Source organism: Epinephelus lanceolatus, chromosome 19 (assembly GCF_041903045.1).
Source record: "Epinephelus lanceolatus isolate andai-2023 chromosome 19, ASM4190304v1, whole genome shotgun sequence".
Classification (NCBI taxonomy): domain Eukaryota; kingdom Metazoa; phylum Chordata; class Actinopteri; order Perciformes; family Serranidae; genus Epinephelus; species Epinephelus lanceolatus.
In genome coordinates, this window is record NC_135752.1 from 41,283,394 (window position 1) to 41,300,846 (window position 17,453).

A 17,453-nucleotide genomic window follows, 5' to 3' on the forward strand; every position below is an offset into this window, starting at 1 on the left:
AGCAGCTGCAGGTGCAGGTTTGTGGCTCTTTGCTGCATGTCAGTCCCCACTCTCTCTCTGTCCTGTCATTTTATCATCATTAAACACACTTCATTCAACAGGAACAAAACAAAACTCATAGAAACCATCTTTCCACTGTTCCAACAATCTCCAGCTCTGGTTTGGTTTAAATTAACCCTTAATTCACCAGTTAGCTGTGACAACATGCTGCCTCTGTACACACTAACATGACTGTTTATCTAAATGGAGTCTGGTGGGTTTGACAAGGGAAAACTTCTACATTACATATTTTCTCACATATTCCAAAATTAAAGCTCAATATTTACAAGGGAAAAAAACTGATATTCTCTTAAAATTAAAACTGATAATTTATGAGACAATTTTTCTGAGATTAAAGTCTAGGAACCACTTGCCCCTTTTTTCTATTTTTATAGTTCACTTACAGCAAATATTAACAAACTTGTATGTCGCTTGTTCTAGAGCTGCATATGTTTGATTTCAGATTTTTGTTGTCTGTAACCGATGTCGCTGCCTGTCTCGGTCAGGACACTGTAAAAAAAAGAGTTTTTTTCCCTGGTTACATAAAATAAAATAAAAAATGTAGGTTTTGTTCTTTTTAAGACTTTTTTTTGCCTTTCGCCACATGAAACGCTTCACGATAAATAAAGGTCTCTGCTTTTGGGTTTCTGTCTGGTTAGAAGTGGGCGGGGCTGTTGGAAAAGGTTGGTGTCACAAATTTTCTTTCTCACCATTTAGTTACATTAAATAGCTAGAATTTGTGGTTGTACCGCCTACCGGTGTAACCATGTGTGTGTTGGCTAAACGTAACCATGTGTGTGTGTGTGTTGGCTAAACATAACCACATGTGTGTGTGTTGTTGAAGGAAAAAAACATCAGTTGGTGGTGTTGTACAGACGTAGTGCTTTTATTTTGAAAGAGACTGTATGCAAACTGTACATTTCCTGTGAAAACAGAAGTGTATTTTGAAAACAGACAATGCATGTAACAGGCTGAAGTTGACACGGCGTCCCAGAACGTCAACAACCAACACACCCAGGGTACCTTGGACGTCATATGTGGACGTGGAAAGTCCATGACCAAACGTGGACACGTGACGAGGTCACAGTGAGGATGATGATGGACAACCTGAAGACATAACACGTCCGTCCTCAGAGCGGAGGAATAAACATATTTTAATGAAACTGCAGAATTTGGTTTTTGCAGGTAAAACAAAGGTTTTATTCACTATCTGACGACAGAGACGAATCAGAACATCAAATCATGAACAAGCAAAGAAAACATTTTTATCTGTCAGCGGCTTCATCTCAAAAATATCTGCTCTGAAACAGGAAGTGACTTTGTGCTTCGCTCAGAGAGAAAAGATTCAACAAACTGAACTGGGACTATTTTACAAACTGCTGCCCTGCTGTGCTGCTCTTATGAAAATATATATTATTATTTTATTTGACTGTTTTTAACTTCCACACAAGAGATCAAACATGTCGCAGTGACACAAACTTCATCGTTACTACAGTTTCACTTCATAAAAAGATGAGTGTTGTTTTCTGAGAAAAGGGTTCAGTTTGTCCTCAGACACCATCAGTGTTCTTCTCTACCAGTGCAAATAATCACTCAGGCTGAAGCTGCATCGGGAGTTGACTGCATCCTGAGTAACATCATGTCATCACTCAGTGTTTCTGTTCTTTCACTTTGTGTGTTTCAAGGATTAATTAGTGTTCAAAATCACACAAGAAAAAAAAGAGGCTCTAAATGAGCTGCGAGGATAGAAAACCATTTACACTCAAATATATAAGAGAGATTAGAAAAATCAAAGTGAATAAGAGCACAAGGCTGAGGAGGTCCATATATACATGATGTATATATGTCAGATACAAGTCAGTACGGGTGATTATAAAAAGAGACAAAAGAAAAGCAGCAAAAAGCGTTTGTTAGTTTTGATTCATTAAACCGACCCGACTGTCAGAGACTTTTAATAATCCAGACTGACGTGTTCAGAAATCAACACATGAACGACTCTGTGACGCCGTCAGGATCCGTTCATGACGACCAGAGCTCCTCTGGCGGCGGTCTCTGCTCCGCTGATTCACTGACTCGTCTCAATTTGTGAAAAACATGTTTCTATCCACAAACATTAACCAGCCTGGATCCACGTCAGTATTCTCCACACACAGATACTTATAAAGTTCAGCAGGGATATTTTAGTGCTAGTGTCAGGTGACATCATCAGCTGGCTCGAGTCCAGGTCACACCGCTGCTACTTTCCTCTGCAACGCTCTGAAACGGTTTCATCTCGTCACAAATCTTTGGTCTGAACCGGACGTCAAACTGTTTACAGGACGTCTCCGACTGTAAACAAGTCATTACTGTTTGTGTTTACGGGCCCGTACACGTGCCGCATGTTTTATTTACTTTATAACCACGGTGTTCGTGGGTTTGTCTTGTTGTAGTGGTGGGCGGAGTTTGTAGACGTGCGTTGTGTACGCTTCAATCTGACTGTGGCTACACACGTGTCCAAATAATGAAATAATAAAATAATGGACGTATCCATGGTGATGTCACCCACTGGTTTGTGGACGCCTGTTTTGAAGCCTCCACTTTGGCGTTTTGGTCGTCGCCATACTGTTTTTTTTTCTGGGAGCCAGGCGTGACCATATTTGGAGGAGAGCGTGGAGTTAACACTAACGCACAGTGAATTTACAGCTATGGTTCATTGTGCTAATGCTAATTGCTGCTAGCAATCTAACGTCTTAAAACCATTAAAATAAAATGTACTGATCATCGATTGGACCGGGGACCAAATCTGGCCCCTGATTGGATGCCTGGTGGCCCTCCAATCATTTTCTAATTCACAATTAAAATAAATTAATTAAAACTGGGATTGTTTTGGTACCTAAACATAACTGCAGTGTCAGGGTGCATAAAAAAGGATCAAAAATAGGGCTGTCAAAATAACACGTCAATTTCGATCAATCGATCACAGAAAAAATAATGTTAAAAAAATCAATGCTGATTTTTTTTTGAGCGCAAAATGTTATGATGAACTCTAATGACCTGTGACGGATACGCCTGTGCTCTGTGAGTCTGGGGTTATACCATGGTTATCTTACCTAACCGTTATTACCATGGTAACAACTCGTCAATGGACGACACTCAAAGAGGCCCCGCCTTTAAAAGTTGTCATGAATGTTGACATTAGTGTTTTTGTACCAGGCTGTAAACGTGTTTGTTTCTACATGTTAGCGTGGAGCTCTGTGGGGACTGACTCACTGCTGGAGCCAGCCTCTAGTGGACATTAGAGGAACTGCAGGTTTCGGCTTCATGTTTTAGCCTCAGAGGAACGTGACTTGACGATTAATCGAACGGTAAATTAACACAGCAGAACTTATTTACATGATCAGGAAGTTCAGGTTATTGATTACTGATCTGTTTATGAGTCCTGTGGTGTTTGTTTGTGGACAGTAAACATGTTTTGTTTGTGGATCATAAAAACTACAGAGACTCTTTTCTCTCTGTTCTCGCGCAGCTTTCCTCAAACTTCTCACTAACCTTCCTCATCCTGCGGGACACGTTCCTGTTCCTTCTGTTCACGTCTATCACTCAACGTCTGTCCTCACTTCCTGTAGTGTCACACTCACTGTCAGGGGACGCAGGACTGGAGGCACTGCTGTGAATGGTGTGCGACAGAAGGAGAAGATACAGAAGAAGAAGAAGAAGAAGAAGAAGAAGAAGAAGGAGGAGGAGAAGAAGAAGAAGGAGAAGAAGAAGGAGGAGAAGAAGAAGAAGGAGAAGAAGGAGGAGAAGAAGAAGAAAGAGGAGAAGAAGAAGGAGAAGGAAGAGAAGAAGAAGGAGAAGAAGAAGGAGAAGAAGAAGGAGGAGAAGAAGAAGGAGAAGAAAGAGGAGAAGAAGAAGGAGAAGGAAGAGAAGAAGAAGGAGAAGAAGAAGGAGAAGAAGAAGGAGGAGAAGAAGAAGAAGAAGAAAGAGGAGAAGAAGAAGGAGAAGGAAGAGAAGAAGAAGGAGAAGAAGAAGGAGAAGAAGAAGGAGGAGAAGAAGAAGGAGAAGAAAGAGGAGAAGAAGAAGTGGAGTGGTGGATGTGATTGTCTGCACTGCTGCTGTTGGTCTCTGCCGGGTCTCCACGTGTTTCAGACACATGACGATGAACTCGAGTCAGTAAACGTGTCTGAACGTGTCTGTCAGAAAGTAGGTGGACTCTGACAGATGGCGGTAGATATATGATGGTTTAAAGCTGATGTGTGGTCAGTTTACTGTCAGTGGTCTCCCGTCTATTCCAGACTTCAGACTCTGACGAGGAAGTCCAGGCCGATGGAGGCGGGGATGTGCAGCGTCTCCAGGCTGAGAGCAGACGGGGTGTACGGGAAGAGGACGGGGAACATGTACTTGGTGTCCACCAGGAGCTGAGGAGCATCGTTTCTCTGCTGAGGACGATTCTGGACACACAGGTAAAACATCCAGGTTAAACAGGTGAAACAAGCCGTGTGATGATGTCACTGAGGGCCCTTCCACACCTACATCGTTTGGTCCAAACTGAAACTACAGGTGTGAAACAGTCGAACCTCGCTCTGACTGACAGAGCTGGTCTCAGTCCACATCAAACACTAATACAGCAAGTTCTGTCAGGCTGTCGTCAGAACCACAAAAACAACCAAACACACTTTGTTTATATTTTACTGTGTTGAGGATGTTTACGGGCGTTTCCCCGCAGCGCTCAGGTGAGGTCGGGACTTTATGAAAAGGTGGTGACCAGGTGCCAGACCACAGCGATACATCCACATTGCCACCATATTGGAGAAGGTAAGACTCACCTGTAAACAGGAAGAGAGGGACCCAGCTGCAGACAAGGTTGGCGGACAAGGGCGCCGCCATATATCCAATCCAATCAATTTTTTTTATTTTTTTTATACGTGCCGTCATCTTCATTATATTTTAACACGTGTGTTATGTTCTCTAAGATGCAATTCCACGTAATGTATCGAATCATCAGGGGGACATCTATGTGGGGAATCTCGGCATGCACAAATTACTACCACCGGATGGGTTTAGCTACATTTGTAAAAACGAGGACATGATGGGTATTAACTTAACGTTAGCTGCTCAAGGTCTGTTGTGCTTCCTTTCATCAACGTCTGTGAGTAAACAGTGTTAATGTTGGTCAGAGACTATCACTGCCCTCGCTTGATGTCTTGCTTAATTTAAACGTTTCTTTTCTGGAGATATTCAAGAGTAAACGAGTAACGAGAGTTGTCTCATGTGGTATACGACATGAGCGACCCCTGAGGCTTAACCAGGTCAGATACATAACGTATACATAGCCCCGGGTGTCTGCAAAAGATACATTTGTATTATGTTTTAGTAATGCAGAGCACGAATACACACACACATGTGGATACATATATAGCTGTAGTGCCTCCTCCACCATGAGTCCTTCAGATCGGTAAAATATGGTTCATGTTCAGTATGTTCACTGAAATCACTGAAATCAACTGATTTCAGTGAGGATTTATTTTATATTCTTGGGTTTTTGAATGCCGTGTAGTAGACAAAAAAGTTTTAGAACTTGGATAGTTCGGCTGAAGTCACTGCTGGACCGTGGATGTATAAACAGACCTGGATACAGCGTTGGAGGCGGGACCACGTTCATTCCTGTGAAGTCAAAAATCTTCTACAGCTGCGTATAAACGTACCCACATCATCTGCAGTGCTTCCACATCGTGTGGCCCACAGAGCACGTGCAGCAGAGCGCTCTGCCGGCCGTGGACTCTGGACACTCTGTCTGTGGAGACGGAGCAGCAGAGCGCCGAGCGGAGTGAATGTGTGATTAACGTAACCGTTGGTTCATTCATGTAGAAATATAACGCTGCGTTTCTTCCACCAACAGGGCTCTCATTTTAGTGTAGAGCGTCAGACTGAATTTACCAACGCACCATGTCAGGTCACTCACTCTCCGGGACCGCCAGTGTTACTGGAATAAGTAAACACTGACCAACGGGACCAGACTGGCCGACCCGTATGCTCTCACTCAGTGGATGGATGATGTCACAGGAAGCCAATCTTACAAAGGAGGACCACACTTGTTTGTTTTGCTATGGAAGCTAACGTTAGCTAATGTGCTAAAAAGTTAGCGTTGCAGAGAAATCCAATATTCCTCTTAATCCCTCCCCAGTTTCTATTTAACAGGAGACCAAACGTTATTTTCTACGACACATAAACTCATTATCATAAAAACAGCTCACTGAAATCAGTGGAGTGATAAAAACGTTAAAGTGCTCCGTGTGTAGAGAAACAGCAACTTCTCTGTTTACTGTCACTTGTTCACAGGTTGGTCTCATCCTCTCCAACATGGCGGCCGATGAGGCATCTCTGTTTTTATATCCATGGTCAGCAGCAGGTATCCCAGACGCACAGCGCTGAAAACACTAACACAGCAAGGCGTCACGCCAAACGTGACTAACTGCCACGCTGGCTGGTGATTCCGTTACGGTCTCACCTGAATGTTCCTGATGAAGGACACGGTGACGCGCTCCTCAAACTCGTTCAGAGGTGTGTAGAGGTTCAGGATCTTCACAATCTGTAACACAGGACGCCACTGATCAACATCAACCAACACGTCTGTGGTCATGTGTCTGTGGTCATGTGATGTGATGTGGTCATGTGATGTAATGTGGTCATGTGATGTGGTCATGTGATGTAATGTGGTCATGTGATGTGATGTGGTCATGTGATGTAATGTGGTCATGTGATGTGATGTGGTCATGTGATGTAATGTGGTCATGTGATGTAATGTGGTCATGTGATGTGGTCATGTGATGTGATGTGGTCATGTGATGTGATGTGGTCATGTGATGTGGTCATGTGATGTGATGTGGTCATGTGATGTGGTCATGTGATGTGGTCATGTGATGTGGTCATGTGATGTGATCATGTGATGTGGTCATGTGATGTGGTCGTGATATGATGTGGTCATGTGATGTGATGTCATGTGGTCATGTGATGTGGTCATGTGATGTGATCATGTGATGTGATGTGGTCATGTGATGTGGTCATGTGATGTGATGTGGTCATGTGATGTGATGTGGTCATGTGATGTGATGTGGTCATGTGATGTGGTCATGTGATGTGATGTGATGTGGTCATGTGATGTGATGTGGTCATGTGATGTGGTCATGTGATGTGATGTGGTCATGTGATGTGGTCATGTGATGTGATGTGGTCATGTGATATGGTCATGTGATGTGGTCATGTGATGTGATGTGGTCATGTGATGTGGTCATGTGATGTGATGTGGTCATGTGATGTGATGTGGTCATGTGATGTGGTCATGTAATGTGGTCATGTGATGTGATGTGTTGTGGTCATGTGATGTGATGTGGTCATGTAATGTGGTCATGTGACGTGATGTGGTCATGTGATGTGGTCATGTGATGTGTTGTGGTCATGTGGTGTGGTCATGTGATGTGATGTGGTCATGTGATGTGGTCATGTGATGTGTTGTGGTCATGTGATGTGGTCATGTGGTGTGGTCATGTGGTGTGGTCATGTGACGTGATGTGGTCATGTGATGTGGTCATGTGATGTGTTGTGGTCATGTGATGTGGTCATGTGATGTGTTGTGGTCATGTGGTGTGGTCATGTGGTGTGGTCATGTCATGTGGTGTGGTCATGTGGTGTGGTCATGTGATGTGGTCATGTGGTGTGGTCATGTGATGTGGTCATGTGATGTGGTCATGTGGTGTGGTCATGTGATGTGGTCATGTGGTGTGGTCATGTGGTGTGGTCATGTGATGTGGTCATGTGGTGTGGTCATGTGACGTGATGTGGTCATGTGATGTGGTCATGTGATGTGTTGTGGTCATGTGGTGTGGTCATGTGATGTGATGTGGTCATGTGATGTGGTCATGTGATGTGATGTGGTCATGTGATGTGATGTGGTCATGTGATGTGGTCATGTAATGTGGTCATGTGATGTGATGTGTTGTGGTCATGTGATGTGATGTGGTCATGTAATGTGGTCATGTGACGTGATGTGGTCATGTGATGTGGTCATGTGATGTGTTGTGGTCATGTGGTGTGGTCATGTGATGTGATGTGGTCATGTGATGTGGTCATGTGATGTGTTGTGGTCATGTGATGTGGTCATGTGGTGTGGTCATGTGGTGTGGTCATGTGACGTGATGTGGTCATGTGATGTGGTCATGTGATGTGTTGTGGTCATGTGATGTGGTCATGTGATGTGTTGTGGTCATGTGGTGTGGTCATGTGGTGTGGTCATGTCATGTGGTGTGGTCATGTGGTGTGGTCATGTGATGTGGTCATGTGGTGTGGTCATGTGATGTGGTCATGTGATGTGGTCATGTGGTGTGGTCATGTGATGTGGTCATGTGGTGTGGTCATGTGGTGTGGTCATGTGATGTGGTCATGTGGTGTGGTCATGTGACGTGATGTGGTCATGTGATGTGGTCATGTGATGTGTTGTGGTCATGTGGTGTGGTCATGTGATGTGATGTGGTCATGTGATGTGGTCATGTGGTGTGATGTGGTCATGTCATGTGATGTGGTCATGTGGTGTGATGTGGTCATGTCATGTGATATGGTCATGTGATGTGATGTGGTCATGTGATGTGATGTGGTCATGTGATGTGATGTGTTGTGGTCATGTGGTCATGTCATGTGGTCATGTGACGTGATGTGGTCATGTGATGTGGTCATGTGATGTGGTCATGTGATGTGTTGTGGTCATGTGGTGTGGTCATGTGATGTGATGTGGTCATGTGGTGTGGTCATGTGATGTGGTCATGTGGTGTGGTCATGTCATGTGGTGTGGTCATGTGGTGTGGTCATGTGGTGTGGTCATGTGATGTGGTCATGTGGTGTGGTCATGTGGTGTGGTCATGTGATGTGGTCATGTGATGTGGTCATGTGATGTGATGTGGTCATGTGATGTGGTCATGTGATGTGGTCATGTGGTGTGGTCATGTGATGTGGTCATGTGATGTGGTCATGTGATGTGATGTGGTCATGTGATGTGGTCATGTGATGTGGTCATGTGATGTGGTCATGTGGTGTGATGTGGTCATGTCATGTGATGTGGTCATGTGATGTGATGTGGTCATGTGGTGTGGTCATGTGATGTGATGTGGTCATGTGGTGTGGTCATGTGAGCTGACCTGCTGGGTGGTGAGGGCAGTGCACAGCGAGCAGATGGCCTCTGCGTCCTGAGTGGTCTTCTTCTTGACCTGCAGCAGCTGAGCGGCCTGGATGATGGGCTCCAGAGTGGCTGCAGCTTTACTCTGGTACAGGTTGTTGGCTCTGAGCCACTCCTCCATCTGACTGGTGTTGTACCTGAACACACACACACACACACACACACACACACACACACACAAACACACACAGTCGCACACACAGTCACATGATGTTTGTACCGTGGTTGATGAGGACGTTAGACAGGTAGCAGCGTACCTGAGCTGCATGCCGGTGCTCCAGGAGCACACGTCTTTGCGCAGCAGCAGGTTGTTGAGAGTGACGGCGTTGATGCAGTGGAAGAGCTGTCGGACCACCTGACCCACGATCTCAGGGTCCAGACCGTGGTCCCGCATAATGCCATGGAACTGTCCCAGCTGCCTGATGAGGGCCTCCAGAGTGTAGCTGCTGGGGCCGCCGGTGTCAGTGTCCATGCTGGATGAGCGGTTCCTGTAGCCCATCGGCTTAACCCCCGCCAGGCTGGGGATGCTCTCACTCTCCAACATGGCCGACACTAAACACAGCGAGCACAGAGTTATGAGACTGTTGCCTCTATGGACAAATTACTCAACAGGCCTAACAACCACAAGGAGACACAAAACAACCACAAGGAGACACAAAACAACCACAAAGAGACACAAAAAAACCACAAGGAGACACAAAACAACCACAAAGAGACAGAAAACAACCACAAGAAGACACAAAACAACCACAAAGAGACAGAAAACAACCACAAGGAGACACAAAACAACCACAAGGAGACACAAAACAACCACAAGGAGACACAAAACAACCACAAACAGACACAAAACAACCACAAAGAGACACAAAACAACCACAAGGAGACACAAAACAACCACAAGGAGACACAAAACAACCACAAACAGACACAAAACAACCACAAAGAGATACAAAACAACCACAGAGACACAAAACAACCACAAAGAGAAACAAAACAACCACAAAGAGATACAAAACAACCACAAGGAGACACAAAACAACCACAGAGACATAAAACAACCACAAAGAGAAACAAAACAACCACAAGGAGACACAAAACAACCACAAAGAGACACAAAACAACCACAAGGAGACACAAAACAACCACAGAGACATAAAACAACCACAAAGAGAAACAAAACAACCACAAGGAGACACAAAACAACCACAGAGACATAAAACAACCACAAAGAGAAACAAAATAACCACAAAGAGACACAAAACAACCACAAAGAGACACAAAACAACCACAAAGAGACACAAAACAACCACAAGGAGACACAAAACAACCACAGAGACATAAAACAACCACAAAGAGAAACAAAACAACCACAAGGAGACACAAAACAACCACAGAGACATAAAACAACCACAAAGAGAAACAAAATAACCACAAAGAGACACAAAACAACCACAAAGAGACACAAAACAACCACAAGGAGACACAAAACAACCACAAAGAGAAATTTTTAAGTTTTTTTAAGTTCTGTTCAGCCCCCTAATGCGAGCAAGTTATTTCTTGGAAAAAGAAAAAGAATTCCTTCAATTTCATTTGGGTCCTCACACCGTGTGGAGCTCAGGTCCTGATTAGAGGGTAAAAACTTTGAGGGGAAACAGGAGTAATAAAAAAAACAACCATAACGGACATTTTACACAGAATTTAAGTTAACAGGTTAGATTTTCTTTAAATCTAATACTGCACATAAAGTAAAAAATACATCAGTCAGTGTTGTCACCTGTCACATGTGATCGCTGACACATCTCAGACAGTTATATTAAAAACATCTCATCATATTTTGTACATGGAAGCTCATTCATTCTTTGGGTTACTTTCATTTAAAAACAAAGTGGCATTTAAAGGGTTAAAATTCTGAAATAAATGAATATTTGGTGGTTATGATCACAGCTGATGTTGGTTAAAAACTGAATAAAAGTGTGAAATCATATTAATATGTTTTTATTTAAAGCGGTTTAGTTCACGATGTTTTTGTTCTCTGAGGTTGTTGTTGAAATCTGACTCAGCACAAAAAACAAAAAGGCATCAAAAATAATGTTGTTGTTTGTTATTGACAATCGCAGACTGTGATAATCACCCTCCAAAACCTCCCTGTATCATCTACTGTGGAAACTAAATCATTTTTTGGGTTATGATCCATCCAACACATCAGGTCAAAAACTGGCACTGAAGCTGGTTAAAAGACTGAACCCAGTGAAAGTGTAAACTATTAATATACAGTATTTTTACAGCAGTTATTGGACACAGGTCAGTGAAGGTGTCAGGAGGGAGTGTTGTTGTTTATTACTGACACGTCCAACACTGGGAAAAATTAAAAATAAAAATTCCACTTAGCATTTAGTTTACAGAAAATATTTCAACTTTTGAGTTTTTTCCATCAGAAATAACATTGTGTGAACAAGCTGGGATTTAAAGGGTTAAAATCTTGAAAATGAATAAATATTTAGTTGTTATGATCACGACCGACGATTAAAAGATTAAAGTCAGTTAAAGTGGAAAATATTATTCATATAAATATTGTGTGGCAGTTTTTGTCTTTGAGTGACACCAGAGGAACTTTTTTCTAAAGGATTTAAAGTGATGACATCACACATTGTTTACACATTTACAGTCAGTCCTCTATGTAATAAATAATAATAATAACAATGTGAGCTCACCAATCATGGGCTGTATGATGCCCTCTGCCACTTTAATGAGCTGCTGGTAGATCTGGATGGAGAGGTCACTCAGCACCTGTCGGTACTCGGCCAGGTCGAAGTTCTTCAGACAGTGTTCGTTCTGTTTGCTCGTGTTCTGCGTCATAAACGCCTAAACAACAACAACAACAACATTCGTCACTCTGCTGATGAACACAGTACCAACATGTAAGTGACAGAGTGTGTTAAGGTCAGCGTCACCTCATCACCACTGTACTGCTTCAGACAGTGAAGCAGCCGGCTGGTGTTCGCCAGCCAGAAGGACGTCATCTCAAAGTCATCGTTGTTTTTCTGTGAAGAAATGAAAACACGTCATTGTAATTAAACAACACGTATCCATCATCAGACAGGTGGACACATGGAGGACGCTTACTTTGAGGACCTTCTTGATGGCGTTGATGGTGGAGGTGAGCAGAGACTCCACCTTCTGGTCGTCGTTGATGTAGTCGGCGTGGCGGATGCACATGAAGAGAATATAAGCGGGCAGACAGGGAACCGTCGCCGACACCGTGTTGGGCCTGATGTCTGAAACACAAAGTCTGGACGCTCAGAGACTTTCAGAGGACGTGGACACTGAGGCGGGATCGATCCATGTCTTACCTGTGATCAGGGTTTTGATCAGCAGGGTCTCGTCCTCCTTGTAGTACTCCAACATGCCCTCAAAGTCCTTCTCTTTCCTCTGGACGGTGACCTGCCGGCTCAGCTCAGGCCTGGACCTGCTGGACTGAGCTGCAGCCTGAGACACTGCAGAGACAGACAGGGACAGATGGAGACACAGTGAGTCCCTGATCCTCTGATAAGTGGACGCTGCAGTATCCACAGCTGCTGTTACCTTCTAACTCCTGGACTTTCTTCATGTAGATCCTGAGCTGTTTCTTCAGCTTCCTCTCGTTCTTCTCCAGTTTCTCCACCAGCTCCTTGAGGTCCTACGAAAGACGACAGCAGCCACCATGATGAAGCTGAACCTGCACTGTGTGTGTGTGTGTGTGTGTGTGTGTGTGTGTGTTGTGAGTTGCTCACCAGGTTGTCGTTGGTGAGTCGTGTGATCTCCTGCTGGACGCTGTACTCCACCTGAGCCTCAGGAGACAGAGACGACGTGTAGTTGAGGAGCTCCTGCTTCTTCTCGATGTCGACTCTCAGCAGCTCGATCTGAGTGTGGAGAGCTTCCAGTTCGTCTTTGTGCTGCCTGGACTGAGTCTGCAGCTGAGCTTCCAGCAGCCTGAGAGGACAGACAGTGTGTCATTCACCGACCACGTCACAACATCTGTTCTGTGGATATATTTAAATGATCTGAACTGTCTGATCATCCAGTGTGTGAAAAACCTTCTGACGACTGTCTCCAACACAAACTGCATCTGAAACACAACCACCTGAGAGCAGAGCTCAATCAAACCCAGCTCAGAGTTACCTTTGACCTTCGTTCATCAAATTCATATCAGTTGATATGTGAGTCTAAGTGGATGTTTGTGCCAAATTTGAAGACATTCCTTCCGGGTGTTCTTGAGATATCGCCTTCATGACTTTGAGATGGATTCCAGGTCAGAGTGACCTTGACCTTTGACCACCAAAATAATCAGTTTATCATTCAGTCCCAGTGGATGTTTGTGCCAAAATGACAGAAATGCCCTCCAGGTGTTCTTGAGTTATCACATTTACAAGAATGAGATGGCTGGACCTGAAAAAACATGCCACAAAACACGTTTTGCGAAGTCACAGTGACCTTTGACCCTCAACCACTAAATGTGAATCTGTTCATTTTTTAGTCAAGGTGGACATTGGTGCCAAATTTACAGTGCAATTTACTGCAGAGAAACAGTAACCTTGACCTTAGGCCACCAAGTTCTAAACAGTTTATTCTTGAGTCCAAGTGGCGATTTTGAGATATTGCATTCATGAGAATGAGACAGACAAGGTCACCGTGACCTTGACGTCTGAACTTTTATCACCAAAATCTAATCACCTCTTTGTTGAATGAACTAAAATGAACAATGACAGCAATACAGTCCACGATGAGCAGCGCTAAAATCAACCTGCGTAGTTGTCCCTCCATTGTGACATTAGAAAGTGTCACATTTATCTTGCAAGTGTACTCTTCTTCAACGTTTGCTTTACTTCCTGGATTTTTCCCACATGGAAATTCTGACCAATCAAGAGCAGCTTTCTCACACAAGGCATTTGATCTGGTCCTCTTGTAAATGCTGCCGTGAGAACACCAACCAACTCTAGGCAATTATACAACTTTGGAACAACATGAGTCCCTGATTCAGACCAGAGGAGACGACTCAACTTACAGAATGTGTTAAATAACAATGTTGAACAACGTGTTTCAGATTATTTTGAAATCGGTCAGTAGGGGGCGCCACAAGTTCTAAACAAGTGTGATGGCCTTTAATGAAAATTAGTCCATAAATTAATGACAGTTTGTTCAAACGTCTCCAAACTCAGCGGATATTTTAAACTCAACCTTTGAAGCATCGCCCCAAAATGTTTCTGACCAACAGGAAGTGACAGTGTGTCCGCAGAGGGGTGAGGCCCAGGAGAGATTTGCACATAAACAAATGAGAATCTGTCTGATCGTCATTAAACCTGTTGTTTATATTAATGCTGGCATCAAGAACTGTTGAAGGTCCTGATCCTTCACAGGTTCCAGGTTTTAAAGGTCCGTCCTGGCTTATTATCATCAACGCTGTTACCTACCTCACTGCGTTCTGCTGACGGCTGAGTGACTTCACCATTGAAACACCTGAAGAGAAGCTTTTTAACATAAGACCTACTGAAGGACGTCCATTGTATCAATAAAGATATTATTGGACTAGTCGACAACATCAGCTGCTTCACAGTTTCTGCTCTTCTTCAAAATAATGAGCTCAACTCTTCAGACTGGTAAAACTTTGATGTAGAGTTTTCAGAGTATTTCACACACTGGGTGCAGAACAGCTGGACCATGTGACGACCTCTGGTCTGTGAGGAACGCCCCGGGTTCAATCTGCTCTGAGCTGAAATTTACTTCAGTTAGAAACAGCATAGAAAGGGACAGACAGTGAGCAGAACAACAAGAGAGACCTGGCCACTTGTTTGAGGCCCTGGTAAGCCAAACCCAGCTCTCCATCTTCATTCAGGTAACACCAGTCCTGCTGAGTGCTGGTGTCCAGCAGCAGGCAGAAGACAGCAGCAGTCAGAGGACAGCAGTCAGAGGACAGCAGTCAGAGGACAGCAGTCAGAGGACAGCAGGACGCACACAGACGAATGGAGAGGAAACAAAGCAAAGAGCAGAGCATGAGGAAAACTGCAGAGAACAGAAGCAGACAGAAACTCAAGTGTTAGTCGACACAAAAACACAGAGTTCAGCTCAACTGGCAGGCTTTCCTGTTGTGGCTGATGATGTGGCTGATGATGTGGCTGGTGATGTGGCTGGTGATGTGGCGGATGATGTGGCTGGTGATGTGGCGGATGATGTGGCTGATGATGTGGCTGGTGATGTGGCTGGTGATGTGGCTGGTGATGTGGCTGATGATGTGGCTGGTGATGTGGCTGGTGATGTGGCGGATGATGTGGCTGGTGATGTGGCGGATGATGTGGCTGATGATGTGGCTGATGATGTGGCTGGTGATGTGGTGGATGATGTGGCTGATGATGTGGCTGATGATGCGGCTGATGATGTGGCGGATGATGTGGCTGGTGATGTGGCTAGTGATGTGGCGGATGATGTGGTGGATGATGTGGATGATGATGTGGCTGGTGATGTGGCTGATGATGTGGCTGGTGATGTGGTGGATGATGTGGCTGGTGATGTGGCTGATGATGTGGCTGATGATGTGGCTGGTGATGTGGTGGATGATGTGGCTGGTGATGTGGATGATGATGTGGCTGGTGATGTGGCTGGTGATGTCGCGGATGATGTGGCTGGTGATGTGGCTGGTGATGTGGCTGATGATGTGGATGATGATGTGGCTGATGATGTGGCTGGTGATGTGGCTGGTGATGTCGCGGATGATGTGGCTGGTGATGTGGCTGGTGATGTGGCTGATGATGTGGCTGGTGATGTGGCTGGTGATGTGGCTGATGATGTGGCTGGTGATGTGGCTGGTGATGTGATGTTTCACCCAGGCAGCAATAAAGACTGTCAGTGCGTTCGCGACGTACAGTGGAGGAAGAAGGTACAACAACAACCAGTGCATACAAACACTGTTACTGGACTCTTATGTCTTTACATGATCTGATCTTCGAATGCACGTCGACTTTACATTGACAGTTTACATTTCATATAAGGTCCACCTCACACATGGAAACATGTACAGAGTCATTTATCCCACTGAGACCTGAGCTTTTGTTTTTAATTTCTGTGAGCTATCTGGGACCAGCAGGACCTGATGAGCCAGAAAACTAAACAGTCTTCAAACAGGAAGTAGTTTCAGAAAAAAACTGACATTAAAGGAGCTATATGTAAGAAATCTAAAGCAAATAGTCATAAAATCCTCCTAATATGTCACAGAGACTAAGGAATAATGTTCATATAACATACTGATCTCACCAACAACAATAGTACAGCCAGAATATTCGCATTTAAAAAAAAATTTACGGTCCACAAATGATGTTTAAGAATGAGTTGGATGCAGGGTCACATTGACCTTTGACCATTCCTAAATCAAAGTTTGTGCCAAATTTAAAGAAAATCCTTCAGGGCGTTCATAAGAAATCCTGTTGACAAGAATGAGACTGATGCAAGGTCAAATTGACCTCAACCTTTCACCTATGACAGCCAAAATCTAATCAGTTCATTGTTAAGTCCAAATTAATGTTTGTGCCAAATCCGAAGAAATTCTCTGAAAGAGTTGAGTTATGGCCAAAAACATGTTTCGTGAGGTCACACTGACTTTGACTTTTGACCTTTGATCACCAAAATCTAATTAGTTCATTGTTAAGTCCAAGTGGATATTTGTGCCAAATTTGAGGAGACTCTCTCCAGGCATTCTTGACATACTACATTCACAAGAATGAAACGGATGCAAGCTCACAGTGACCTTTGACCTTTGGACACCAAAATCTAATCAGTTTATTGCTGAACATTTGTGCCCAAATCAAAAGACATTCTCTCAAGGTGTTCTTGAGATATCACCTTCATGAGAATAGAATGAACAGATGGACGAACGGACAACACGGTCCACAGCTGTCGGAGGCTCGGAGACTTAATTAACTGTGACGGTGCAGTTTATGGCATGACGATGTGATGACGCAGTAAACATGTGATAATGATGAGTTTCTATTGGCTGACTGAACGTGACTGTGCGTCAACACCGACCCCACAGTTACAGCCCCATGTCAGAAAGTCTTGTGAAACACCACCATCATCTGAAAAACAGCCTGACAGCATCCAAAGAGAAAAAGAAGGAAAGTGGCAGCATCAACACGATGACATAAGAATGACATCTCTGTCAATCCAAGGTGAACGCACACCCAGCATGACC

General features: G+C 44.1%; 2 protein-coding genes across 4 annotated transcripts in view; both read right to left on the reverse strand.

Annotated features, from left to right (window-relative positions):
• Window positions 1-1,210: 1,210 nt before the first annotated feature.
• Window positions 1,211-17,453, reverse strand: part of myo5b (myosin VB) — a 58,782-nt gene continuing 42,539 nt past the window's right edge. For all 3 annotated transcript variants that reach the window (XM_078161935.1, XM_078161934.1, XM_033647775.2), the window contains exons 30-39: window positions 13,009-13,207; window positions 12,821-12,914; window positions 12,589-12,732; window positions 12,362-12,513; window positions 12,190-12,279; window positions 11,950-12,100; window positions 9,496-9,790; window positions 9,201-9,375; window positions 6,524-6,604; window positions 1,211-4,466 (exon numbers count right to left, since the gene is read on the reverse strand). In XM_078161935.1, coding sequence (XP_078018061.1) covers window positions 4,314-4,466; window positions 6,524-6,604; window positions 9,201-9,375; window positions 9,496-9,790; window positions 11,950-12,100; window positions 12,190-12,279; window positions 12,362-12,513; window positions 12,589-12,732; window positions 12,821-12,914; window positions 13,009-13,207 — 1,534 coding nt within the window. In that variant the 3' untranslated portion in view covers window positions 1,211-4,313. The remainder of the gene's footprint in view (window positions 4,467-6,523; window positions 6,605-9,200; window positions 9,376-9,495; window positions 9,791-11,949; window positions 12,101-12,189; window positions 12,280-12,361; window positions 12,514-12,588; window positions 12,733-12,820; window positions 12,915-13,008; window positions 13,208-17,453) is intronic.
• Window positions 15,273-16,087, reverse strand: LOC144458789 (uncharacterized; the record flags this gene model as incomplete). The annotated part of the gene is made up of 1 exon (XM_078162337.1): window positions 15,273-16,087. A coding segment is annotated over one exon (750 nt), but the record flags the coding sequence as incomplete, so codon positions are not given.